The 27996-nt window shown below is 38.7% G+C and overlaps 1 protein-coding gene across 3 annotated transcripts in view; it reads right to left on the bottom strand.

Moving 5' to 3' along the window:
• PCCA (propionyl-CoA carboxylase subunit alpha) overlaps positions 1-27996 on the bottom strand; it is a 275758-nt gene that overhangs the window by 232520 nt on the left and 15242 nt on the right. For all 3 annotated transcript variants that reach the window (XM_061349292.1, XM_061349291.1, XM_061349290.1), the window contains exons 5-6: positions 5547-5660; positions 3965-4018 (exon numbers count right to left, since the gene is read on the bottom strand). In XM_061349292.1, coding sequence (XP_061205276.1) covers positions 3965-4018; positions 5547-5660 — 168 coding nt within the window. The remainder of the gene's footprint in view (positions 1-3964; positions 4019-5546; positions 5661-27996) is intronic.

Genomic DNA, 27996 nt, shown 5'->3' on the forward strand with positions numbered 1-27996 from the left:
CACTTAGCTGATTTCTTTCCCCCCCTATTTTAAACAGTAGCTTCCCAAAGGACTTTAATGGCAAAGGGGGAAGGGGAAGTTAATTTCTGTTTTTCTTTCAATTAAAAGAGGAAACTGACCCCATTACGAGCAACTGCAACACTAAGTCATGATGCATCAAGGTTTAAGCTTCTAACCATTAAAAGAAAACAAGAACATACATAACATTAGCTACAGGAGTATGATTCCTACTTGCTGTTACCATCAGCCAGGTACAAGAAGCAGCACTGACTCTGGGATAATGACTGTGCAACTCAGCCACACGCTTGCTTTTTCTCTCCCCATTTCCTTTTTCACCCAGGTAAGACAAGGAGGAAAATAAAAAGTCACTGGGACCATGGGCCAATCCCAAAGCATTTGGCAGATGAAGGGACCTGACTGAGCACTTCCACCCCTCACCACAACGGTTACCCTAGATGTTTACAAGTGAGGATAGGAAAATGGCAATTTCAGAAAAGTATGTATTTCAACAGGCCAAACAGCCCATCTTAGTCCCAGGCATTTCTCCTTGCCAAATTTCAAAGGGCTGCTGCAGATAATAGAGGTGACAGACCTTCTCAGAAAGGATCTGCATTAACTTTGTATAATGGGAAACATTAAGCAACCTAACCTAAATACAGAGGGCACTAGCAAATTCTTCTAAAACATGAAGGATCAAATGCTCTTGTGGCTCTGCACAGCACCTGCCAAAACGTATTAGCAATTTTAATTTTTTTTCTTTAAATATGACAGTATATTTTAACTGCACATCTGGATTTATATCAATACTGAATATTATGTAATTATTCCTTAAAGGAAGCAAACTGCTTCCATGCAAATATATCTGCATGCATAAACTACAAGTAACAACTTATGCACTGAATTTTCCAACCTTAATGTACAGATTATCAGCAGTGCAAGAGTTCCAAGTTGGAGAACTCAAAATTTGAAATTAAAATTAGAATACAAAGTAAGATTCTAAGGAACTACATTCACTTGCACAAAACCATGTTTTGTTATTCTACATAATAACTAATGTTATCAGTGTTGCCTTAAAAGTTTTTAAAAATATTTCATATCAGAATACCAATTTTTGATAAATAGTCCTTAGGGTTTAGTAAATCTTCAACAGACTTGCCTGATAAAAATACCATGGATCCCTTTTCTGTCAGCCATCAACAGCAACCAGAATACACACACATGAAGAGAGGACTGAATGCACCAACTTTTCTATCTGGATCACAATGAACATGCCAGATATTCATTCACTGGCTGCTTTTTGAAAATTCTGTTTTGAAAACAACAGATCATTTACTTGTGCTCTCTCCCATTCAAAGAGAACAAAATTAAGCTTCCAAAAAAAAAAGGAAAAAAAATTAAAAACAATTAGTAATTTTCAATATTCTAAATGCATCCATCAGATTCTTCACATGGACTGTCTGTAGCTGTGTGCTATTCCACGAATCATTTAGGCAATAACGAACATAAAGCCATGCTTTTGTTCAAATCACTCACAGTGGGATTACATGTGAACTGACACTCCATGTATTAAGTGAAGACAAAGCTTTGCTTTGAGCTCATTCCTGCTCTTAGACTGGCAAATTTAGAAAGTTTAGTGTATTTATTAGCTTCCAAATCTAGGTAGTTTGTTTTAAAAGTACAAATGCAAAAAATGCAGGAAATAAACCCAAGTTTCATCACTACTTTCAGCACAAAAGAACAAAACAGTGTATGAGCAGAGACACAGATAGCGGGAAAGAAAACAGAACACACATACATCTTTGGCAACATTATTTACAAGCTTTAGCAAAGAAAAGAAACAGCAGCCAAGTTTTCCTCCTAAATATGTTAATCAGGGTGTCTTAAAAAAATATAAGCAGCCCTAGTGATAAAAAGACAGATCGTTTCACCAGTTCTCACTAGGGGTTTGATATTCTAGAGCCACTGACAAAGAGAAGCATGATTATGTCTTAATTGAGACTTTAAATAGTGCAATTCAGAAACCAAAGTAGAACTACCTTGGTTTATTACATTTTTAGAGAATAAAACATACTGGGTTTCTGAAACATAAGTAAAACTATTTTGAGACTGCAGCACCAACCCAAACTTGAATACTTTTCTATTCTTGTCACTGCTTTATTTCAGGAATTCACTGTTCCAAGGATTTAAGCGAAAAGAAATAGGAAAGGGGAAGGTTATACAGGAAGCTTTGTACTTCCTCCATTTCTGCTTTAATCCTGACAAAAAATCTTCCAGATTGTCATGTCACCAAGATTACAATTTACATCGCCGAACAATCACCAAATTACTAGGAAGTGTGCCCAGTGTAGGAGTAATAGCTACCAAATTACAAAGTTTGGCAGCAAAATACAGAGCAAAAAGCATGAGCAAGCACTTTTTTGTTTGTTTGTTTATTAAAAAAACAGGAATTGCCAACTAAAGCCAGTTATCCTGCTGGTCTAACCCAGTGGGAGTAGATACTGTTGTAAATTAAGCCAGGAATCTTCCCCTCTAAAAAGAAGTTCTAGTACATGAAGCAGAACAGCAATAAAAGCAAGCTGCTGAACTGCATGGAAGTAACATGTAAGAGATTACCCCAGATTTGGTAAATCCTGGCAAACGCTAAGGGTTTAGAATTCCTTTCAACTTCAACACCACCAGCACCCAGCAGGATGCATTCAGTGTCACACAGGACCTGCACTTACTTTTATCTGGGGTGCTTTAAATAAATAAATAAATAAACGAATATATAAATAAATAAATAAATAGATGAAAATCACAGCAGCTCCCAAGTATAAAAATTTGAGACTTCATTCCCAAATAATCTCTTTAATGAGCAGGTGCTATTCTCTAACACCAAATAACCAACTAAATAGAAAGGGTCTGCACTACAAGCTAAAAGGGACATAGTCAAGGAAAAGATAAACCAAGAGCTATTCCACAAATGCTAAGAATGAAAGAGCTATCACTGGGAAGAATCACATTACTCATCTGTGTTTTATACCCTGAACCAAAAAGGTGCAAATTACTCTCAAAACCAACACCAAATTTATCTTACTGCCTGTAAACAAGATGCTTTCTCAGCTATATGGTTCGTTTACTCCACAAAGTTGGTAGCTACAACAGCTTTTCACTGGAAATTGCAAGTAATATGTGCCTGACCTTGCTCTTAGTGAAACCAATAGACAGTAACTCATGACCTGCAGTGACTACACATACAGCATCCACTCAGGTCTTTGCTCAGACACTGAGCATGTATCTTTCTCCTAGCACTGCTCAAATTTTTAAGCAGCTGCATGAAATTTTTTGGAGAAAAAAAATAGAATTAGTAAAAAAGACATCAGTTTCTGTGATGTACAGAAACCCCACTGAAGTAAAGAAGTTGTCTGAATTTATAAAAATTATCGTTCACATGAAGTGAAAACAGAACCCTCTTGACTCTCTCTTGAGAATGCAGCTCCACAATACATGACCACCAGCAGGGAAGCCAGTTTTTAAACAGCTTTCTATTCCCATCCTGAAAGTGCAGTTCAGCACCTTCTCAGGACTGCTGATACAGCTGTTCACCAGCTGTGCTATGAATCACCAAAATGATCACTTAAAAACAGATACTTTTAACCTAGATCATTTCAGTGACCCACTTTTACAGAGCAGGCTCATAAACAGTACAGGCACAACTGAAAATGCCAAAAAGGTTCCTTACCTTTGGTAAAGTTCTTACAATCAGGCACCTCCCCTTTTCCCAAAAGAAAACACTGGCTGCAATTATACCCTCAAAATGCAAGAAATCCATGTGCACAGAAAGCACACTGAAGTCTCCTATATTAAGGAGACTTTTTTGATCTTTTTAGATCTGCCTTGAACTGGTATCTTGATTGATATACCTCGGAATAAATATGTGCCACCTAGTGAATCATTCACAGCCAAACAAACAGAACTAACTTACCAAACGTCTAGCAAATTCTCTATTTTCTGAAAGAAATCCATATCCTGGGTGTACCTTGGGAAAAAAAAAATTAAAAAAGAAATTACATTGGTTGAATTCTGAAGCCAGACAACAGATTTACTAGCGCCTTTTCAGATAACGGGGAAGGTAAAGTAGACAATTAAGCGTTTAAATTATTTGGTATTTTAAGAAACTGTGTCTTAACACATGGATGTATATAAGTCAAGCTGTAAAGACTCACTGGTTAAACTGCCATTTCTGAAACAAATATTCCATACTTAACTAGGAAGAAAGGTGCTGTTTGCAGAGTAATGGGTACCCACTCCCTTTGGCATTTTGCCTTCTATTCTTTTCAACTGCATTTTGCCACATTTATCTCACGCCAGACTTCCAGCCTTCCACATGTATGCTCATCCACACTCTTGTCAGTAACCACTATAATTCCTCCATCCCAAAATATTTCTAGCAATGATCAGAACAGTGGTCTTCCGGTCCTCAGTCATTAGCCTCCTACCTCTAGCAACCCTTGCTGGAGAACACTTTAGTGTCTCATTAGTTTAAGTCATGCATCCTTATGTGTCTGGTTTGCTATTCACACCCCAATTTGTACACTGTAATTACTTAAGAGGAGTGTAAGAAAAGTTTTACTTTTCACAATTCACATAAGATTCTTGATCCCAATATACTCTGACAGACAAAGTATAAGCGATTTTATTCCCCTCTTTTAAAAAGCCTAAACAACTGGGTTCCATATTCAGAAACTCAGGGGGAAGGAAACAGTTTTCCTTACAGGCAAGTTTTTGATCCCTGAAACCACTATACCAAAACATCCTCTTTGAAAGAAATCACAATGCTGATCCAAACTGTTCCAGGGTAATTAGTGTTGCTCACACACACTCATCAAATTTTATTTTCATAAATGCCCTGTATACAGTTGCTCTGAATAATACATTTGCTTCACTGACAGAACAAAGAACATTAGGCATATCAACATGACTACACATTAGTTTTTCCAACTGATTCCTGCTAAGCTTTGAATGCCTGGCCAATTTGGAGGGAGAAAGGGAGAGTAGCCCACATTTACACACATAAGCTAACATGCATTTTGTAAACATTCTGGGAAAAAAAATTATGGGAAGCACCGTTTATCTTATCTTCCTGTACACAACATTTATACAATTTAGAAAGTGATTCACGCTAAGTTTAAGCAAAAGCCTTTTTGGATACACTTTGTAAAACATTAAAAAAAAAAAAGCCATTATGGCATATAAAGGGTTAGTGCTCAAAACTAATTGGGATTTTTTTTCCCCCAGCAAATTTGGAAATGAACTGAAGCTGCTCCCTGGTGTGAAAGCTGAATCCAGCAGCCACCTGCAGGATCAGCGACCAGTGCCGCCAGATGCTACAAAGCCTTTGATTTCCAGTAGCGATTTCAGACACATTTAACTCATGTGACATGAACTAGCTGGAATAGCATATTCAATCACTTCCCCCACACACACCTTTAAAAAAAATACAAACTCTGGCTTTTCTGCTTTCTATATATGAAACAGCTGCAGCAGATAGACTCATTCAGACTCACAGCTTGGGCCCTGGTTTTCTTAATGACTTCCATGATGGCATCCATGTTGAGGTAGCTTTTGCTGGTGGGAGCTGGGCCAACACAGACAGCTTCGTCCGCCATTTTCACATGAACCTGAAGAGGCAATATTCTGCATTAACAGATGCTCCCAGCAAAAATAATTACCATCACCCTGAAGTATGCACACAAATCTGATTGTATCAAAGATAATTTACATACCATAACCACTCTAAAATACACACTGAAATTACCAACACTGGCATACAAGAACTCGCACAATAAACCTAATTTCATATAACTCCAAGCTTAAGTCACTGTCAAAATGTTTTATTATTCCAATATATTATTTTGAATTTGATTAAATAAAATCATGACAAATATCATTTCAGCTTCCTATACTGATCATCTATATGTAAATTCAGTCTAAAAAGTACTTTGTTACATGTAACCAGGGTAGTCTAATATCCTAATACTTAATAACAAACATTCATGACCAGTTCTAAGCAGGCTCCCCAGGAAGTTGGGGATAATTAGAGTGAATTGAATGAAGGGATGCAGTGAGTGTCCCTGCACAGCATCAGGTCAGCACCATGCACAAATTAAAGCCTATGACTAAAGAGTTCAATATCACTACACGTGAACCAGAAAATCTTGAGAATTATTTAAGCAGGCTCATGTTTGATTCCTAATCCATTGTATCCTCATTTATATGCATTTGCCAAACATTTTTAGTCAAATCTGAATTATACAAAATGGACAAATGTTTCCAACATTTTACCAGGAATAATAAAATAGCTAAGTTAGAACTCAGAAGTCTATTTACAACTCATATGCACGCTTACTTTGAAGAAAAAGTTACAGGAGTTTAGTCAACATGTTTTCAGAGTTCAGAATTACTTTTCCTTTAGGGTAATATACACACAGACCCAAGAAACAGAACAATCAGTTTTCCTGATGCTTTTCTCCTTCTAAGCTCTCTTTCAGTACATATTTAAGAAACCATGCCATTGCTTAAACTGTGCAAGATTATACTAGCTATGTGTCAGTAAGACTTGTTTATACTGACAGTTTGACATTTATAATGCCTACCAGTGTTATTTTTATGAAACATTTGATACCTTTAGCACTCAGAACGAAGAATACGCTGTTTAAAACCCTGTTCTTTTAGAAGATGAGTACTCACATATGTGAAATTTGAAACATTTTTAGTTTATTTTGTTCTTTGTGAAAAGGAATTTTATTTGCAAGTAGCATGAAGGCTGTCAAGTATGGCAAACTAAGGTTAGAAGTAATGTAGCCCACATACTATTGGCTCATTCAGAAAAAAAAACAAGGCCAGGGGAAAAAAAGCCATCTAGTATGTGATAAGCCTAGTTAAACAATATTTTGCTAATATTGAATGCAATATGCAACAAACATTCAGGTAAGTACAAAAAACATGTATAACAAGCACAGGAATTTTCTGAACTTTGCAAATGCTAACGTCCTGTTCTCATGGTAGGATTAACCTAATTCCAAGTTTCTTTCTGGGGCATCTCTTAAACAGCTCGTCAATTTGCTGTGTACCCAAGTATGAGTTCACATAACCTGGAACCACCACACATTTCACACTTGAATTACTGCTTCTGTAAAGCCACTGTAGTTTTATTTCACTACTACAGCATTAGCCTCACATTAAAACAAAGCAAAACCAAAACACCCAAAGCACTAGCACAGAATCATGCAGCAAGATATTAATGCTTTGGCAGAAAGTACACCTCAGCAATTTCAAATGCTGTCAAGATTAGCCTATCTATCATACTTCCTAGAGCACTAAGTACAAGAAACAACGTGGCCCTTGGATACCTCTATTTGCATGACCAATTTATATGCTTTAAGATGCTGGTTTGAATTTCAACATGGTTTACACATCTAAACAAAGTTATTCAAGCTTAACTACAGTTGAGCATGTATGCTTTACGGAACCAAAAGGTTCCATATAGAAAATGACTAACTTAATACAGTTATTTTTAGGTATTAAGAGAAAAACCCTTCTCATACCAAGACACCAACAGTCCCACCATTAGTACCATAAGCAACCACAGAAGATACTGCAAAACCACTAATTTGATTCATGTACACAGTCTTGAGCACTTTTCCCCCACCATTTTCTCCCTGCTTCTGAAACATCTCACTGTTACTTAAACTCTTTGGAGTTTTTACTCTTCCTTTCCTACATTCCCCTGTAACCTGGCAAATCCATTTCTCCTTGTTTACTTCACTGCAAGTTTAGTGCCTTCTCTAGTTCAGTGTCAGTTCAGCCTTGCATACACCCTAATACACCGTGTCTAGATACAACAAAACAGTAAAATAGTAGCCATATCACATTCACATTGCCCAATACACTGCCTACAGGGCACCAAGCAAATCTCTAAAGGACAAGGAAAAGGTCTCTATTCCTCCCCATTAGTTCAAAGCCTTCAGGTTTTTGGGATCCAGTGAGAGCTCTTCAATCTATAGATCCTTCTCGTATCTCCTTTTTTATAAGGGTGATTAAACCAACCCGCATCTAATCTTGAAGTAGAGATCTGTTTCTTCTTTGTAATTCATGATGTTAATTCCCCACGAAATATTTGATTTTTTCACAATACATGTAGTTCATGAAGAATACATAATACCATTACATAAATACACTGCAGAATTTACAGTATAGTATAAATGAACATAATTACATTCATCATAATTACTACCCAGCATTATAACAAAAGCCATCATTTGAATCCACATGACAAGTCAAAACTTTCAACTTACTACCAAGGGGCACATAATTCACATGATAATTCACTAAGCAGAAACTGACTTATAATACAATTATTTCTAGACAGTCCAATGAATCCAGCAAGTTCCCTTTTTCAGTCACAAGTTTCAAATATATTTATTTTCAAATTCGAGGGTTGATTAATTGCTTGACTTAAATCACACAATTCTAGGTATTCAAAACTTGTCCCTAACTATCTACAGCTTAAACTTCAGAGGCATAATTTCTTCCTTTTCTATTTTAGTTTACAAAAACAATGCCAACAAAACAAAGAAGTCGTTCCCAGGAGGTTCCGGAAGAAATGAAATTCCTTCTTATGTATTACAATTGACCCTGCAATCTCAAGCATGAATGGGTAACAACAAGGACTGTAAAAGCAGACAAACCTTAATGTGCTTAACGGTTTATACTGCAAGTTTTAAGCATATCGGCTACCAGTGCCTTTAAAGATACACTTTAAGCTATTTGCTTCAAGTTAGAGAATGCAAACAACTAGAAGTCATGAAAAGAGACATCCTATTTGTGTAAGAGCAGCTTAATTTCTGTAGAAGTTGTATATTTGAAGTTGTATACTTCATAAGGACTAATTATTTTGCAGCAACAGAAATAAGAGATTCATCAAAACTTACTGAAGCATCATTTTACAGAACATCCCTCTAATTCAGAAACTACAGACTTAATTTAGTCATCCAAATCCCTGTATAGGTTTGTTTCAACTTTGGAAATCCAAATCACAACCTCCTCAGCTCTACATCTATGACAAATAACCACTAATAATACTCTGGATTTAACAAGGACTCCTAGCAGAAGAAAATTAGAATGAATACTCTTAAATTGTGCAACTACTTTTGGATTAAGGTACAATGACAACTGGACACAGTTTGAAGTACAACAATGATTTTACTGCACGATTCTTCATGACCACATACAGACAGATGAACTAGCTCACATCCAACACACTTTAGAAGAAAAGGCACGAAAATAGCCACCTTTTCCAAAGCCAGTTTAGGACCAGAAGCCACTTTCATAACAAAGCACCTAAACCAGTAAATCCTGCCACATCTTTATAGAGGAATAGCTTTGCATCTTTTCACCATATTCCCAGCAAACAGGCAAGTAAAGCGAGAAGGCCATCAGGGCTCATAAGCCAGCCATTTCTGGCTTGGACTGGTTCCAAGCACCACTCCATGCTGCAGCAGCTCTCAGGGTGCAGAATGCAGTAAGAGCTAACAACAGCAGCAGTGATTGGTTTTGGAGATCTTTCTTTACATTATGTCTCAGTATTTCAGGAGGATTTATAAACCAGGTTTGGTGCCAGGTCTTGACATCATATCCCAAAAGAGAAATATGCCCTTCACTCAAAATTTTGGATAGAAGCACCACAAAAATACTCAATATCTGCTTTGCAGGAGATAACCCAATTTAGGACTACACTGAGCAAGACCTAGTAAATTCCCAAATTAGCTAGATCATGTTAGGTCTCCTTTATCCTGGAGGGTGACCCACGTACTCACTTGACAGCAGCATGCTCTCATGCCCAGCCGTACTTCAAATTTACCGAGTTATCCCTTTAATCAAACCTGAATCCCAAATAATAATTTTGAGATCACATATGGCACTCCTAGAGATGTCCTGTTTAACATCAAGAATCAAGGTAACCCTCTCCAGGAGTCATTCAGCTGCTGCAGACTGCTAGTTGAAGCCTACATTATAAACAAGTCACATTTACATATGCACATCCCCCAACATTCAAGTACAGAAAAGTTTTGTTAGTATGGAAATTCATGAAAAATTATTTTAAGGCAAAGAACTAAACACTTATTTTCAGTGCATGTACAACGTATAAAACAAAAACACTAAGATAATTTACAGATCCCCTGGCATTACAATTATGCAGCAAGTCCAGTTTTTTTAGCTTCTTCTGGATCCACTTCATAGAATCATAGAATAGTTAGGGTTGGAAAGGACCTTAAGAACATCTAGTTCCAACCCCCCTGCCATGGGTAGGGACACCTTGCTCTAAACCATATTACCCAAGGCCTCATCCAACCTGGCCTTGAACACTGCATTTCAGGGATGGAGCATTCACAACCTCCTTGGGCAACCTATTCCAGTGCCTCACCACCCTAACAGGAAAGAATTTCCTCCTTATATCCAATCTAAGTTTCCCCTGTTTAAGTTTTAACCCATTACCCCTTGTCCTATCACTACAGTCCCTAATGAAGAGTCCATCCCCAGCATCCCTATAGGCCCCCTTCAGATACTGGAAGGCTGCTATGAGGTCTCCACGCAGCCTTCTCTTCTCCAGGCTGAACAGCCCCAACTTTCTCAGCCGATCTTCATATGGGAGGTGCTCCAGTCCCCTGATCATCCTCGTGGCCCTCCTCTGGACTTGTTCCAACAGATCCATGTCCTTTTTATGTTGAGGACACCAGAACTGCACACAATAGTCCAAGTGAGGTCTCACGAGAGCAGAATAAAGGGGCAGGATCACCTCCTTCGACCTGCTGGTCATGCTCCTTTTGATGCAGCCCAGGATATGGTTGGCTTTCTGGGCTGCAAGCGAACACTGCCGGCTCATGTTCATTTTTTCATCGACCAGCACCCCCAAATCCTTCTCCGCAGGGCTGCTCTGAATCTCTTCTCTGCCCAGCCTGTAGCTGTGCCTGGGATTGCTCCGACCCAGGTGTAGGACCTTGCACTTGGCATGGTTAAACTTCATGAGGTTGGCATCAGCCCACCTCACAAGCGTGTCAAGGTCCCTCTGGATGGCATTCCTTCCCTCCAGCGTATCAACCGAACCACACAGCTTGGTGTCATCGGCAAACTTGCTGAGGGCGCACTCAATCCCACTGTCCATGTCAGCGATGAAGATGTTGAACAAGACCGGTCCCAACACCGATCCCTGAGGGACACCACTCGTTACAGGTCTCCAGCTGGACATTGAGCCATTGACCACAACTCTTTGTGTGCGGCTATCCAGCCAGTTCTTTATCCACTGAGTGGTCCATCCATCAAATTGATGTCTCTCCAATTTAGAGACAAGAATGTCGTGTGGGACAGTGTCGAACACTTGGCACAAGTCCAGGTAGATGACATCAACTGCTCTAAAGCTGTCCATCAGTTCTGGAGCCCCATCATAGAAGGCCACCAAATTGGTCAAGCAGGATTTCCCCTTAGTGAAGCCATGCTGGCTGTCACAAAGCACCTTGTTGTTTTTCATGTGCCTTAGCATGCCTTCCAGGAGAATCTGCTCCAAGATTTTGCCAAGCACAGACACGAGACTGACTGGTCTGTATTTCCCTGGGTCATCCATTTTCCCCTTCTTGAAAATGGGGGTTATATTTCCCTTTTTCCAGTCGTCGGGAACTTCGCCTGACTGCCATGATTTTTCAAATATGATGGTCAGCGGCTTAGCAACTTCATTTGCCAGCTCCTTCAGGACCTACGGATGGATTTCATCAGGACAGAATTGCTCTTTTCCCCAATTTTACAGCAACTCTCATCTAACTAATTCCAAAAAGTAAACGTCAATTTTGTCATGAGACCCAAGAGAGGAACAAAAAACACATCTACATGTGTTTCCTAACAGAGTGTTTAGTAACACCCACATAGTTTCAAAAGAAAATTTCATATACTTCAGCAGTTTCTGATGTTTACTGTGTGACAGATGCCATTTACTTCAGTGTAAATGCCTAATTAACACATACACACATTCACTCCCCCCACTCCTACATCTCTGAGGAGGTAAATGTCTGGGATTCCCCACTGTCACAGTTTTTCAGAGTAGGTCACCCTACTCATCCCCAGGTCTCAACACAAGTTGATATTCATGCAGCAGAGACAGTTATACTGAGTTGCAAGATGCATTTTTTGCCCCGCAATTCTTCTGTAGTCTTTTAAAATTTATATATATGCAAACTCTTATATCTGCATTACAGTTAATAGGTTAATCAAACCTATGAAGCTATCAGAAAAAAATCAGTGAAGACAACACTTTTGTTTGGTACACTAGATAAGATCGAGCATTGTTTAGACAAAGAAATCTAATCAAACAAGTCATTCTCCTTTTATAGCTCAAATCAATATTACACATTGGAACAACATCCATTGGTGTAAGTGGATTCACTTAATTGGCCCAGACTGCATAATACGGCTCAGCAAGACAAATCACAATTAGCTCTACCCATAAAATAGGGCTAATGAGTAAATCCTTTGTAAGGTAGCTAAAAAAAACCAACCACCCCAAATCTTGCCAGCACCACTGCCAAAAGAGACAAACAAAACAGAACAAAAAAGCTTGTGGCATTGAACAGTCTTGAATTTAAAAAAAAAACAAAAAAAAGGCAAAAAAGGGTCAAATATACTGCTTTGCCAAAACCACGTCTTTCATCTGACCTAAGTGTCTTCTATCAGCTTCACACTAAAATACACACACCCAGAATACAATAAATCTGTGCTCATGGTGAGTGCATGGTATTCATACAGCCTTTAAAGTGCTATCTAAAAAGAAATACTGCCACACGATTACAGCATTTAACCCTAAAATGAAATAATGGACACATTTCTAAATCATGTGAAAAGCAGGACTGTGAAAGCCATAAACAGCATAACTATCCCATCTTTTCCTCATTTATTTTTACTCAGCATTTCAAAAACCTAAATAAAAATTTATGCAAATGAACAAGTCAACCTACTGAGTCAGCACAAGCAGATTTCTCTGCAAGCTTATTTGAAAATGTTCTTTTCTCTTTTTTTTGTTTTCCACAATAGCCATGTGAGGACTAAGGTAAAACAATTCTTTGTTGGATTTGAAACATTTGGTTTGCTGAAGGGTATTTACAGTCCCCTCCCAAGCCTACAAGGACTCTCAAAACAGCCCATCCCTTAGCACCCACAGGATTAGATCCTGGGTTAGCAGGCACCAGCAAGGAAAAAAAAAAACCAAACAAACAAACAAAAAATGGAAAAGAAAAAAAAAATGAGCACCCTTTTCTCTACCCCACCCTGCCCTTCCGCTCACCAATGATTCAAAACTTGAAGGCAGCAATAGCATCAGGAATGGCCCCAAAATTAACATATTTCAGTTACAATTAAAGTGGAAGGATCCAGGTTGAACTGAACAGCCTTTAAAAAGAGAAACACCAAGCAGACGACTGCATTTCTCACCAAGATTAAGAAAATGCACTTCTACACTTCTGTTCACATTCTCACTTAGAAATGCAAATTTATTTTTGCAACCTTAAGAAAAAAAAAAAAGCAAGCATAACCAAAAATCTCTCTCCCATGAACAAAGCTGTGGAACTTTGTTGGCTGCTAAGAGACACACAATTTTACTTGACAAAGACCGCATCAACAGAAAAGGACTCCCCATTGTATCTAGATGCCTGATCAACTCATACTGTGAAAAACAGACCATGCTAAGGGTGTCATACAGTGAGAGTATGAAACACAGTTCCATTTGCTGGGACAAGCAAGGAAATGGCTCCACAATTCTGAAGACATTACAGGTAAGACTCTGGAGGAGTCTGTCAGAATGGCTTTGGCTCCTAAAGCCTTCTGCTACATACTTACTCTTTGGCAGTTAACTTCCCAGTGAAGCACCTCCAGAATACTGATGGGAAAGAACGCTTCTCCATCAGAATTTTATTGCAGGTGCTTGCTGTGTTTTACCATACAAAACAAGGACCAGAAACTAGTAACTCAGTGCCTCATACAAACTTAAGACCACAGATCCAGCTGAACTTCAGTTCTGCAGAGCTGAATGTTGGGCAGACCATATAATTAGGCTGACTAAAACAATGTGGTGGTTTCTTCTGGCCAGACATTGAAAATTGAAGGCATGATATTTGTCTCTATAGTATGTTCTTTTCTAGGAAAGCTTGTCTCTAAAGGCTTCTATTGAAAACAATTCAATCATTCTTAAAAAGAGTTCTTTAGCCCATCAAGTCCATGGGCAGATAACCAGCAAGTACAAATAAAAGGTTGCTTAACTTCTCAAGTTCAAGCAGCTTTTCTTTTTGAGAGGAAAACCTGCTTAAAGCTCTGCAAGACAGAAAAAGCCAATCTGTCACAGTTAATAGTCACTAAGAGCTATTTGTTTGCTACTGAAAATTTAGCAGAATTAAATGCTTGCTTTGTATCACAACTTTCCACATGTTTTAGTCAACACCAACCAGGAACAATCAACTTTTCCCTGGCACAAAAACTCAAGAGAGAAAAGGTAGATTGGTAGTCATCTTGTTTACTAATTTACCTGTGGATGAACTGCAAGATTGTGACAGAGAAGTTGGGATGGAAAAAACACAAAGTCCCATTCTTCAACTCCATCTCCTTGTATAACAGCAAAACACTTCTCACAATCTTCAGGGGAAAGCAGTCCTCTTGTCTCCTTCCATTCATGGCTCCCTTGGATAGGGTGGGGCAGCCAGAAAGTTTATTCACCTAAGTGAAGATTAGAGGCAGCACAGCCACTCAAATGAGCCCTTTATTGATTGAGGGGATGCTGTGAAGATACAGTCTGGAAGCCAGCAACTGTACTCGCACCTCTGCAGACTAATTTTACTCTGGAGTACCTTATCTAGAGCAAGTCTCCAGAAGAAATGGGAGAATTTTTAGTTCAGAGCACACACTAACAACTTGGGAAGATCCTCAATAAATCTGTTTAACAAAGCAAGAGTCTCCATCTGTTTCAAGAGTTGAACAATTCATCATATTTAGAGCAGTCTGCTATGCTCTGTGTGGATGCTAGAGTATAATCTTTGCAGTGTATGTCATTTTGAGCTTTAAGTGTTTTAGAGAAAGAATTTTTTTGTGATGTTAACAAAATAGTGGTGTCCTACAGTGTTTTTAGTAGCCTCTGTGCATTTCAAACACATCTGCACCCACATGTCAGCCTTTCCCTAATGGAATCTCAGCTTCTAAGCACATTAGCAAAGCAACAGGACAGATCGTTCCCATGCTGTTTCTTTTTCCTACGTCTCCCAAAAGCAAGCTCACCACGGAATGCATTTGATGTATGTTTCTTTGCTTTGTTTTCTAAACGGGTAAGACATGCGGGAGATGAGAAAGCTAGTAGTTAGGCAGGCCTATAAAACAGTATCACATGGCAGCAAGGGCAGTCAGCTACAGAACTTTATATAGCAGAGATTTAGCCCTTAATTGAGCTAGGTAACCCAGAAGATGTAAGGGATTTAGAAAAAGTAGCTTAAACTCCAGCCACATTACAAACCAACACATAATATGAACTGGTAGGATGCTCCTAACTAGCATTTTAGCTTAACTCGGAGCTCTGCTTCACATGGTTGAACACAGCACACAACCATTTAGATGAGGTTCCTGTCAGGTCTCCAAATCTGCCTGCCTACAGATGGATGGGGTGCGGAAATTGCTTCCAGCATCCAAAGATGGCAGTAAAGTCAAGGATCCCTGAAACCAGTTCCAGGATCAAAACAGCCCACAGCAGCGAGGTGAATTCACAGCTACCTGGCATTTCAACTACACAACAGGATTTAAAAGAAAGATGAGAGGGAAAGTATGGACACCTGTTCAAGGCAACATATTTTGGAGCAGTTTCTAGAGGACTAACATTAAATCAGAAATGCAAGATACAGACCCTACAGTAAATTAATTCCCCAAATGAGACATATATTGAGACATGAATAAGCTACACTTTATGCAAATAAAAGTTGCCACTCAAAGGATAACCTCAACCCTAACTCTCCTCCACGTTCAGCTCTAGCAATTACAATGCTGCTGAGACAGATCAATGAACTGAACAGACCCAGTGGAAAAATAATCTAAGGGGAGGGGAAATTAACCTTCTGTCAAACCAGCAAGTTAAACCATCTCCCAGCCACACGATCATTGGAACCAACACAGTGAATGAATGAGAGGGGACAGAGGAGCACAAACAGTCCTTTCAGAAATATTTCAGGCTAATTTTAAACATAATATGAAGTTAGATCTAACATATCAAATAATTCATAGAAGAAAATCTGAAAAGGAAAATAATCTTTCAGTAAAAGAATTTTTAAACACAGAAAATTTTCCTGATGTCTATGCAATATGTACATACCATAGAAAATAGATATGTACATATGTGTGTGTCTATGTGTCTATATAGACACACACATACCCCTCTTAACCACTCAGGGTACTCAGTGAGTGGGGATTTTCCACCAGTTAAGTACTAAAGCAGTATCTATAATAAACCACAAAAATTCAGCCATGAAACCTCAAAGTTATAATCGTGCCCAGAATAAGATTGTTTTAAAAGGAATAGAATCTTTAATACTTACAAATGCTTTATTAAATATCCACTTTACTACATAAGTCACAATACTAGAACATTTTTCCTTTAAAGTTACATTAATGACAATATTCAGATTTCTTAAAAATTATGCTTTGTTAGTTTTTCAATAAAATTGTTAGTTCTACAAGAAAATAACATTGCTGACAGGGTAGTAATAATATTAAGAAATAAGACAACTTTAAAGAAGATATTCCTCTATATAAAACCTATTTTAAGTTTTCTACCCTAAAAAGTCTTCGTTTGAAAGTCAAGTCCACTTTGAGATTCCAAGAGCCAGATGTCAAGATGAATATTGCAAATAGAGAAGAAGCACCAAGCATGTTTGCTGTGGGAACTCACAGAATACACTAAGCCAGAAATATCATGAAGTCTACTTAAGTAACTTAAGTAATATCAACTAAATTGATATTTAGTGAGAAACCATCCCTGCCCATGCCAGAAGTATAATCATTTCTGACATCTATTTGGCAGCCACTCAGTCAGGTTACAACAAACATAGTAAGAAAGTACAGAGCAGCATTTGTTATAAAAGCAGTCAACCCACCAAAAATTGCTAGCCCTAATTTACACTTAAAAAAAGGGTGTATGACAGAGCCTGTCACTATTTTTGCAACCCTGTATTATAAAAAAGTTTAAGCAGACTTTGCATACTAGTAGACAAAAGTAACCACAGAAGACCCCAAAGTACATAAAAAAAAAAATCTGCTTTTCAGGTTATTGAGTGTTTCCCCTGACAGTATTTCTACCTCCCAGCTGATTTCCTGTGATAGGCACTTCTCCATCTGCAGGTAACTCCAGGACAGCAAAAATATCCCATTAATCTTATGACAGTATTATTTCAGCACATCGAGCTGATTTAGTCTAAGAACAGTGCATGTATTGAGGAAATGGGTCTTGATTATGTAAGACAGCATTCTTCAGCAGCCACTATGAAGATCCCCCTACAAAGAGTTTAAGCACAGCTCTTGTTCCAATGAATGAAACTATAGCCATGTCAGGTATTCTCCCACACCTACTTCACACCCTTCTGTAAGAAGCTATTACTTCTGGAATTCTTTTCTGAGGCAAGAATTTAAGAAGTCAGATGCTCCTGATCATCACCTCTGAATAATAAATAAAACCTACAGAACGTGGGAAGTACTATCAGACTAGCAGGAAGTAACATCAGACTAGCGCAAATACAGCATCATAAATATTTATGGCCCTTACACAGAAATTCTAATACATACCTACTTAGATCTTAAATATAGTGCACTTGGCCAATGTTACTTAGTTATATTTAATGTTACATAATTCCTTCTACAGAGGCAACACCTTCACAACACTGAAGGAAATAAAAAACTTTCTGTAAGATGACAACTGTTTTCATTTTTAAGAACGGTAAAAACTTCTCACAAAATATAGATAAGATTCACAGGTTTCATAAATGAGCTAAACCTTATGTATAGCTTTATAAGTCATTGAAGCAAATGTCCATATAAATAAAATCCTGATGTTAAAAAAGCTTGGAATTAAAAAAAAAAAAAAAAAGTCTTTCCAATTTCATGGAATCTACATAGCACAACACCACACATGCTTACGCTAGAGTTCCTTCTAAATCCTCCTTCCTGTTTGCATTTAGGTTTGGGTTTTCCCCCCTCCAACCTGCTAAATAAAGTCATATTTCCCACTGACAGCAAATGATTGGTTTACCTATAACTCCAGGGGGTTTAACTATCCATCCTTTAAGAAGCTTTGACAGTTTAACCTGCTGAGCTCACAGTACCCAAGGGAGGGTCTTACTTGCAATTTTACTTCTGCCACTGCTGACCACTAATACTGACTCCACAGATAATGGATTTCAATAACAACCTCCCACAGGTTAACACTTTGGGTACCAGCCATGATACTGCTTTAATTAAGTTAATACATGAAGGTTACAGTTGGTAGAAAGTTTTATTAAATTTGGTAGTGCCTGCAACAGCGGGAAAAGTGCACATGTTCACCTGTCCAGTAGCTCTGGGGTAAGTTTCCCTACAGATATAATTAGGTCAGTTTTCAGGTTTACACAACTCCTTTAAGCAAGCTCAGATCATTAGTTTCATTTCCTCTAAATACGGATTTTTCCAGCATAACTGATAATTTCATGATGGATACGAAATGGACACCTCTAACCATGCTGGGCATAGAATGTATCTACCTGGCATATAATAGTCCACACACTACAGTTAGGGGGTGTTGGGTTTGGGTTTTTTCTTTGCCAGATTTTGGAGCATCCCAATGATGGAAAACATTAGTATTTTTATTTCCTTGAAGCTAAATTGCTAACAAAAATAAATTTTATATCTTAGCAAGCTATTAATTATGTAAAAGCTTAAAGATTTAACAACACCTAGCTGCAAGTGGGAAATAATTCATATTTACTGAAAGCAAACATTAACAAAATACAAAAAGTACAGTTAGGAGAGGCACATGTTTAAATGCATTTTTTTCAGATTAAGTATTCACTTATTCAACACAGCACTTAAAAGCATGTATTCCCTTCAAAAAATGGGATGGGGAAAGAGACTCTTTGTTAAAAGATTAGTATTAAACTTACCTGCAAAAACATTTCTGTTGAATTTCATTTTATTTTTTGTTAAAGTACACAATCTGACAGACACTCTACAGAGTAATAATGAAGCAGCATGGGAGCCATTTAATATATTTCTTGATTAACTCATTGCCTGTCCAGTTCTCATACAGACATGTGCTCACATGTCATAATCGTCATAACTCCCATCATCCCTACAGTTAACACACAAGCTCCTTGATTAGCACACAACTCCCAGACGAGCCATTGCTAATGCTAAATAATTCCCTTCAGCCTCCTGCGACTATACCACAGGCTCTCCAATTAAATATAATGTCTCTGATGAGCCATATTAATATGGACAAATTCCTGCCAGGAATTCTAGCCCACTCAGTTTCACCAAAACAGCAACTGAAATGAAAAAAAGAAAAGCTGTATACATAAAAATTAGCTGAAAGAATAGTTTTGCCATGGGGCTTTAATTATAAAACTTTGCTGTCCCAAATATGTTATTCTTGGAGGTATCTGTGAGACTGGCATATTAATACAAGTATACTGATAAATGACAGTGAGTAAATTACCATTTCAATAATTGAAAAGCAAGTATGTAAAACAGTGCTTTCAATCAGTTAATTACAATTAGCAATATCTAATCACATGTGATAAAATTAACTACAGACACCCTCAGCTCACTTGCTGTTGGTATGGCAATTATATTCAGCTGGTCTTGTGCACTAAGCATCATTTGGAACATTAGCATAGTTGTATACACCTATACAAAAGGGGTTTTTCAAGTTATAAAAATATTTCAGTAATGACCCATGCATAAAATTTCCAAAACTTGCACCAAGAAACTACCATGCTTGCTAAAAGCTTGCAGCAGCATCACAGATTATATGGCAACGTCTGCATATTTTAAAATACTTACGTATGTACCAAGCAACATCAAAATATTTTAAGAATATAAAGGAGTCAGTAATGGGTCAAATCTATATAAGCCAAATTATGGCAATTTCTCCCCTTTAAAATAGGAAGAGTCACTGGCAAACCCAACCTTTTCAGTGTACATAGGGATCCCTTAACATAGTTTAACTCAAAATTGCTGCCACTAGCTGGAAATTCACTACTCAGATTATATGAAAATCAGAAGGAGATTCTGGTCCTTACAGCTGAGATTCTGATGTCCTTAACCCTAGAACTGACCCTCTCATTAGAAGAGGTATCAACAAAGGACATGTAAATAGACTGATGCAGAAGTATCCTTTAGTAGTTTTAAATATTGCTTGCAACTGCACAAATTGTAAGATATTCAAATAACCCCCATGAAATTTTGATAAGCTCTTCCCCAAGGTCCTTGCACCTTCATCCTTACACTAATGCACTTCATCTTCATTTACCTGATCATTAGTTTCCAGTTTGTTCAGCTGGAAACCAACACACACTAATTACTTTGACATCACAAAGTCCTATCTGTCTTCACCACCTCCCCAGACAGCAGGGAGAAATTATCAAGGGTAGGCATGATAATATCCTGATAAATGATGATTCACATCACCTCACTGTCAGTCATCCAGAAGTGCTCACGCAAAATACCACTCAATCTCATTACCGAATCCCAAGGCTAAGAGTACAATACACACCAGGAGTCTTATTTCAAACAGCAGGCCACCTGGGTAAGATGCAGCTCTCAGATTTTCATGAATTTTGCTGGCTTTTTGTTTTAACATGGCAAATGTCAAATATTCATCTATTTTGCCATGTGCATATAGGCTGGCAGAAAAGGACATGCTGAAAGCAAGGCAATTCATCTTGAGGGTTCAAGGGAGAAAAAAAGAAAAAAAAGTCTAGGTTCTTCAGAAGGGAGGAGAAGGACAGGTAAGTTTCACTAATATAAGAAGAAAATTAGTATGGCCATCTAAAGTTTCAAAGCTCAGTTTCACAATTTAAGCATTCTTCCTGCTGGAACAACATAAATGCCTTCAATGCTCTGAAACAAGTAATGCGGTTTGGGGACTCTTTGACATAGGCAAACTTTGCTTTTTTCATGGCAGAAAACAGATGTTCATAAAAGCAATACTGCTGCTTCAATAAATAGCCAACCTGGGGGGAGGTTGTGAAATTAGTGAAGAAGCAAAATAAAAACTTAGTAAGAGCTGCTTCCTCAGGAAAGATCACTTCTTTCCCTCCTTCCAAATTAGTGTCATTATCCTTTCAGCTCCCTCAGTCCAGTAAGACATACAAATAAAGAAGCCTCCAATAAATAAATGCCCAATACTTGCTACTTTGTGCAGAATCTAGAAGGCTTTTCTGCCAAGGAATGGGGACGGAACAACACACACCGCCATCTCCTAGGTTTGTAACACACCATCTTCTTGCCCAAGGTAGATCCTTCACCATCAGTAAAATTGCACAGAGTGATACATGGACAAGTGGTAATGGGTTCAAACTTAAACAGGGGAAGTTTAGACTGGATATAAGGAAGAAGTTCTTTACTGTTAGGGTGGTGAGGCACTGGAATGGGTTGCCCAAGGAAGTTGTGAATGCTCCGTCCCTGGCAGTGTTCAAGGCCAGGTTGGACAGAGCCTAGTGGGAGGCGTCCCTGCCCATGGCAGGTGGGTTGGAACTAGATGATCTTAAGGTCCTTTCCAACCCTAACTATTCTATGATTCTATGACTTAAAGAATAATATGATCAATTACTGATGGAACAGATGAGGAAAAAGAGGAGGGAATTTTTTATTTTAGTTTTAAAAAAAGAGGAAAACAATACTGAAAGTATACCAGGGGAAAGCATGAGGGAATTCCACAAACGTGTGGTTATGTTAGTTACTGCCAGGGAGAAGGAAAACAGTCAAAATTAAGCACCACAAACTGAGTAGAGCACACTGCAGAAAAAAAATAAAGAGCAGATGGGGGGAAGGGGCAGGGAAGGAAAAAACAACAAAGATGCACATTCTACCATTCCACTGTGTTCTTCTGCCTGAAGACACTTTAAACACCCAATGCAAATGCAAGGCAATAACTGAGCACTCTCCTGCAAGCATGTATGATACCATTACAGGCACACTGGTGCAGCATCCAGCCACCGCCTGCCCACACAACAGCCTGAACCTGGCAGGAACCCTCACATACACTTTCATGCACCTCCGTTGCTCCAGACTGTTTGAAATATGATCATAGGCTCACAATGAAACCCCTTGTCCCATTTCAAAGCACTCTTCTGTGGGGCTATAGAGGACAGGCAGCATCTTACAGGCTCCAGATAACGTTAGCATTACATTTTTCAAGGAGAAACTTAGAGGACATAAATACATGTTTTAAATATACGTAAATGCAAATAACAGAAACGCAAAGTTCCATAAACACCCTGAAGTCATTTAGGTGTGGCTGCACTACACACCTGACACACACACACTATTCACAGTCTACCTTCCTAAGCATTTGTGGATCACTAACAAAGTTCAGAAGCCAAGAGCTCTTCACAAGATTCCTGTCAAAATACCCACCCTAACAAAAGTCAGCTTCTAGTATACACATGCACACAGATTTCTCACTCTGAAGTCTGTGACCAACACCCTTCACCTCTTCTGCACAACTCAGACTAATGCTGTCTTACCAAATTTAGCATGAAAGCTAAGGTTGGTAAGGTAAGTAAGCTTAATCAGTGATTCTACAACAATTTGGCCCAGAAAGGTTAACCACATCTTTGGACAACAGAACTTGAAGCACTTTTTCCCCTGAAGAACAAAAGAAGCCTGACATTAAAACCTATTACCTCATCAAGCAGGGGAAAATTATGAGCAAAATCAGATTTTTTTTTCCACTGAGTGCAACCTTCCTTGATTTAGAGAAGGGCTGCTAGGCTGGAACAAATAACTAAAATTGCTGCTTTAGTTTACAGAAGTGGAGTATTTAAGACAGAAAGGAAGCAAGCAACTTGGATCAGAAAAATCTCTCTCTAAACAAGTTTCAAAGTTACAAGATTTTAGTAACGTCATTCAATTATGAACTCCATATAGAAGTATGGTGAGTTTTCATTTTCACTTCAAAAACAAACAGCTGCCATTGTCCCAGACATACCTCACATGTAATTTCTTAAAGAGCACATAATCTGACTAGTGCCTTGAGAAAGCCACTGTTGGCTTAACTGCTTGAAGTCATACAATTCAAATTCCTTCTGCAGAAAGAATACTGGTGCAGAGAATACACAGGCATGCCTGCCTGCAAAATGAATTTACAACAATGGTTAATGTGTTAGCTTCACTCCCAGAAGTCTGGGGGCAGAAGTTTGTAATAGTGATTGCATGCTTTAGTTCAGCAGACAGAAACATATGAAATTCTAGCACTTGAAAACCTTCATAAAAAGGCATATCTTCAAATAAAAAACTTTGTTTACATTTCTTTGTTAGGGATATGACAACTGCTTTACAGAAAAACGATTTTTAACACAGCAGTATCACTTCTTGAATCTCACCAGTTCATTTTTTAAATTAGGCAATCAATTAATTCACACAAAACACACACGTTTATTTTTGTTAGCCAAGTTGCAAAAGAAAATCCTCTGCAGAAAGATCAGAAAACTGGCACAGAAACCAACTTTACTGCTGGGCAAATACCAAGTTGGACAAACAAATCTTGTATTTACTTTTAAGTAGAAAAGAAATGCAGTAGAATCACAGTATTTCCTCTAAAGGGAAAGAGGAAAGTGCTGTCAACAAGTGTCACTGTTGGAGTCTGCAGTCTACAAGTTTATCTGCCAGTCTTGAGCTCCACAGATGCTGAACAAGCAGCACATGACAAAACTTCAGGCTCAGTTTAACCCGTATTTCAAGGCTGATTCTGAAAACTTTTGAATACTCATCAAGTAGAAGTGAAATACAGATTACACTTCAATTGTACCACAAAAATAAAATGAAAAAAACATTTACCATCCAAATTCTGGTCACTACCAAAAGAATTAATCATTCATACAGCTAAAATCTTCCCTACATTATAGTCATCTGTTTATAGAACACAGTGATATAGTTAAGGTAGCTACAGACCCTCTGCATACTCTTGTTTCATTAAATAAAAGGTAACATTGATTGAAAAGATAAGAACATTACCACTAAAGTGACAAAATACAGTAGAAAAAAATCAATATTAGTAGTATGGTCTTGCAAAATTAAAGCTTTGAAGTCAGCATTTAATGACTGAATATTCACCAACTGCTGAATTTATTATTACATACAGCATTAAAAAAAAGGCTTATCAAACCAAAAGTACTTAGAGATGCTATAGTGGTTTCCACAATTCTTGAAAACTTTGCTATGCTTAACAAGGTAAGCAACACAAGCAAATAGATAAATAGTTCAAAGATTCAATTAATCAAAATTAGGAGCAAGAAAAGCAGTACCATACTGAAAGTCTAAGAGAAGCAAGGAACAGCTATGGTTTCTCAAGTCCCAGCAGTGGGTCACTGTGGCAGACAGCAGGGTTGCCCAAGCATTCTGCATTTCATGCTCTGTGAAAAGGAAGGTTCAGGGCACCAGGGTCTGGCCTTGTCAGGAAACAGTGCTCAAAGACAACCTGTCAGCTACTGTCCCTTCCCTCACACACACACACACACACAGGGTTTTCAGCCACTAAAGAAGTACATGTAAGCAGCATGAAATCACCCACATTCAAAAGCATTTGGAATCCTTTCTCATGGCATAAGTGAGCAGCCTAGAAAGATGCCAATAGACAGACCAAGCTGGGCAGGCTCCCAGCACCAAACCTTCCCTGCAGCAGCAGCACCTGCCAGGGCCCTAATGCCATAGGAATGTCACATTACTTGCAAATTGTTATCACAGCTTCCCATCTCGCCTCCGCCACCATCTTCCCTCACAAAGACTGTATTCTTGTTAGTCTCCAACACTTTCAAAGTGACAGCTTCTCAACTCCAGAGCACAAACATTAACCAGGCAATGCAATCACCTTAGTTATCTCAAATCCGGAACAGCTGGAAGATGCAGTGCCCAGCAGCCACCTCACACAGCACAGTTGTTAGCTTTTTCGAAACTCCTTCACTTATCAAGCAAGAACACGCCAAACAAAAATCAGGCCAACAAATTTTCTTCTAGGTTCAGGAGCATTTCTAGGAGACTGACAGTTCCAACACTGAACCAGCAATAGCATCCAGAAGAGCTAGGTAACATCATGCTGTAACAAAACCATCACTCAAAACTTGAATTGGAGGTTTCAAACAACTCAAGCACCATATGTAGAATTTTAAAACATGAAACAAGATCAGCAAAATTATGTAGGAAAGCTCCTCATAAACAAGAGCTAGTATTTAACTTTCTGGACATTATTCTTCAAACTATATTCAACTTTCATTAAAACTGAGATGGTGACTGGAGACTTACACATATTCTCAGTATAACCTTTTTTTACCTTCTCAGAATTGTATCAGTATTTCAGTAATTGTATATGCCAAGAAAAACCCTCACTGAAAAAAAGGCTTCCCTGAATCTGAGCCTGCTAGCTCAGCCATGGATGACAAGCAATTTAATTAAAATCCCACAGGTAAAAAAACAGGTCATACTTTCATAATAAGCATTCAAGTTATCTGTGAAGAGGCATTCCTTTTCCCATCCACTATGATGCCATAAATAGAGAGATAGTTTTTCTTTCACGTTGCATAGCCAGACTATTGACTAATCATGTATTAGCTGATTTGACAGCGTAATAAAAATTACTGTTTTGCTTTTACTAGCATGAGTTCTCCCCCCACCCTGTGGGTTTTTAAAATACCAATTAAAAAAAAATTGAACAATACTTGAGGTTGGATGGGTCCTATAAAAAGCTGATTCAATTTTTCACTCACTTCGTAGTTTCGTTCACAAATTCAGCTACTAAGACACTAACAGGACACCAGTAAGAGCCCTGGTAAAGCCTAGGTAATTGACACTGGTTGTTTGGTTAATTTATGTTAATGGACAGAAGTATTTGTAATTGGCCAGGTTGGATGGGACTTTGAGCAACCTGTTCTGGAGGAAGATGCCCTCGCCCATGGCAGAAGGTTGGAACTACATGAACTTTAAGGTACCTTTCAACCCAAAGCACTCTGTGACATTCACAGCTCTTTTTTATCCTTGGAGTCAGTCATACCAAAGATGGCTACCAAATTAGCCAGGCCTGATTTGCCAAAATAAACTCACACAGGCTGCTCACAGTCATATTCTCATACTTTATGTAGTAAGACACGGCTTCCAAGAAATTTACACCTCCTTCCAGGCATCAGGAACCTCCATAACAGGGGCATTTCAAAGATGTGAGAGAGCAGCCGCCAAGACAAACCCACCTCTGGCCAATGCCAAACCCATCAGCAACAGTAGTAACACCTCTCTGATGACATGTTTAAGAGTTACTGTGCAAGAGTGACTGCAGCCAGAAAGGCATGAAAAGACACGAAACAGCTCTGCAGACACCAGGGTTCGTGCAGAAGGAGGGTATGAGGTGCTTCAGGTGCCGGAGCAGAGATCCCCCTGCAGCCCATGGTGCAGACCATAGTGAGGCAGCCCATGGAGGTCCATGGTAGCGCAGATCTTCACCTGCAGCCTGTGGAAGACACCAGAGCAGGGGGGGAAATCAAAAGGAGGCTATGACCCTGTCAGAAGCCTGCACTGGCAGGACCTGTGGCCCCATGAGTGCCTTATGCTGGAGCACTCTCTTCCTGAAGGACTTGCACCCCATGGAAGGGACCCACACTAGAGCAGTTCATGAAGAGGACCTGGATGAAGGATGAAATTAAGAAAAAGACAGGAAAGTCAGAGAGCCTCAAAGGAGGAGTCCAAGGACCTCCTCTTCTTGTCTCTAAGGGGGTGAGGCAGCAGGAAAGGCTACAGAAGTCTAGAGGTTAGCACAAGCAAAATGAACTACAACAGGTGTAAACCCACTTGGCCTCGGGGCAATTTATCTACAGATACACCTCTGTTACTCTATACTACTTGCTGATGTAGACAGTTGTCAGCACCCACAGAACCACTGCTTCACTATTCACCACAATGAGCACTTGCACTTTTAAATCACAACTAAATTCTGACTGGGCTTCCACATTTTCTTGCCCCATTCATAATTTAATACAGCTTCTGACAACAACCATCTTCCCCAGTGAGCTTTATGCCAGAAATTAGTTTTAATACATGCACTAATCTTTAATTATATCAGTTTGGTAAATAAATAACCCTCCCCACAAAGGTCAAAAGATCTGAATTCAATTCCCTCTTTCCAACACATAATTCCCAACTCGTATTCCCAAAACTGCTGCAGCATGATGCTCAAAGCTTTCTACTCTACACCCTTCCTCTTCTACTCAATCTTAGAATTTCAACCAGAATCCAACACAAGCAACATTTCAGCTTAGCCACCAAAATACAGACACTGACCCATTCCAAAGGTCATATATGCATTTCACATCATCCATCTCCTGTCTTTGGAGAACAGGCTAAAACCTGAGGATTCTGCAGCTCTAATGAACAGCTCCCAGCTTTTAAAATTGCAAATCAAGCTTTCATTGGTTATAAGGAGCAATGCAAATGGATTACTTCATCATCAACTGTGGCCTCTACCAATCCACTCGGCTTAGAAGTAATGATACAGTTTTAAAAGAAAAAGCAGACTACACTTAGCAGGCAAGATAGGATTTTGAACCAAAGGACACTCCTTCCACAGAGGTATTTGGGTATTCACAGGATGACCACCGCTAGTATCTCTTATACTTTACACAACTGTTCAGTAATTGACTAAATGAAGCAAGGGGACAA

Source organism: Neopsephotus bourkii, unplaced genomic scaffold (assembly GCF_033783945.1).
Source record: "Neopsephotus bourkii isolate Nb327-2 ecotype Australia unplaced genomic scaffold, CSIRO-AGI_Nbou_v1 NB_398, whole genome shotgun sequence".
NCBI classification, from domain to species: Eukaryota; Metazoa; Chordata; class Aves; order Psittaciformes; family Psittacidae; genus Neopsephotus; species Neopsephotus bourkii.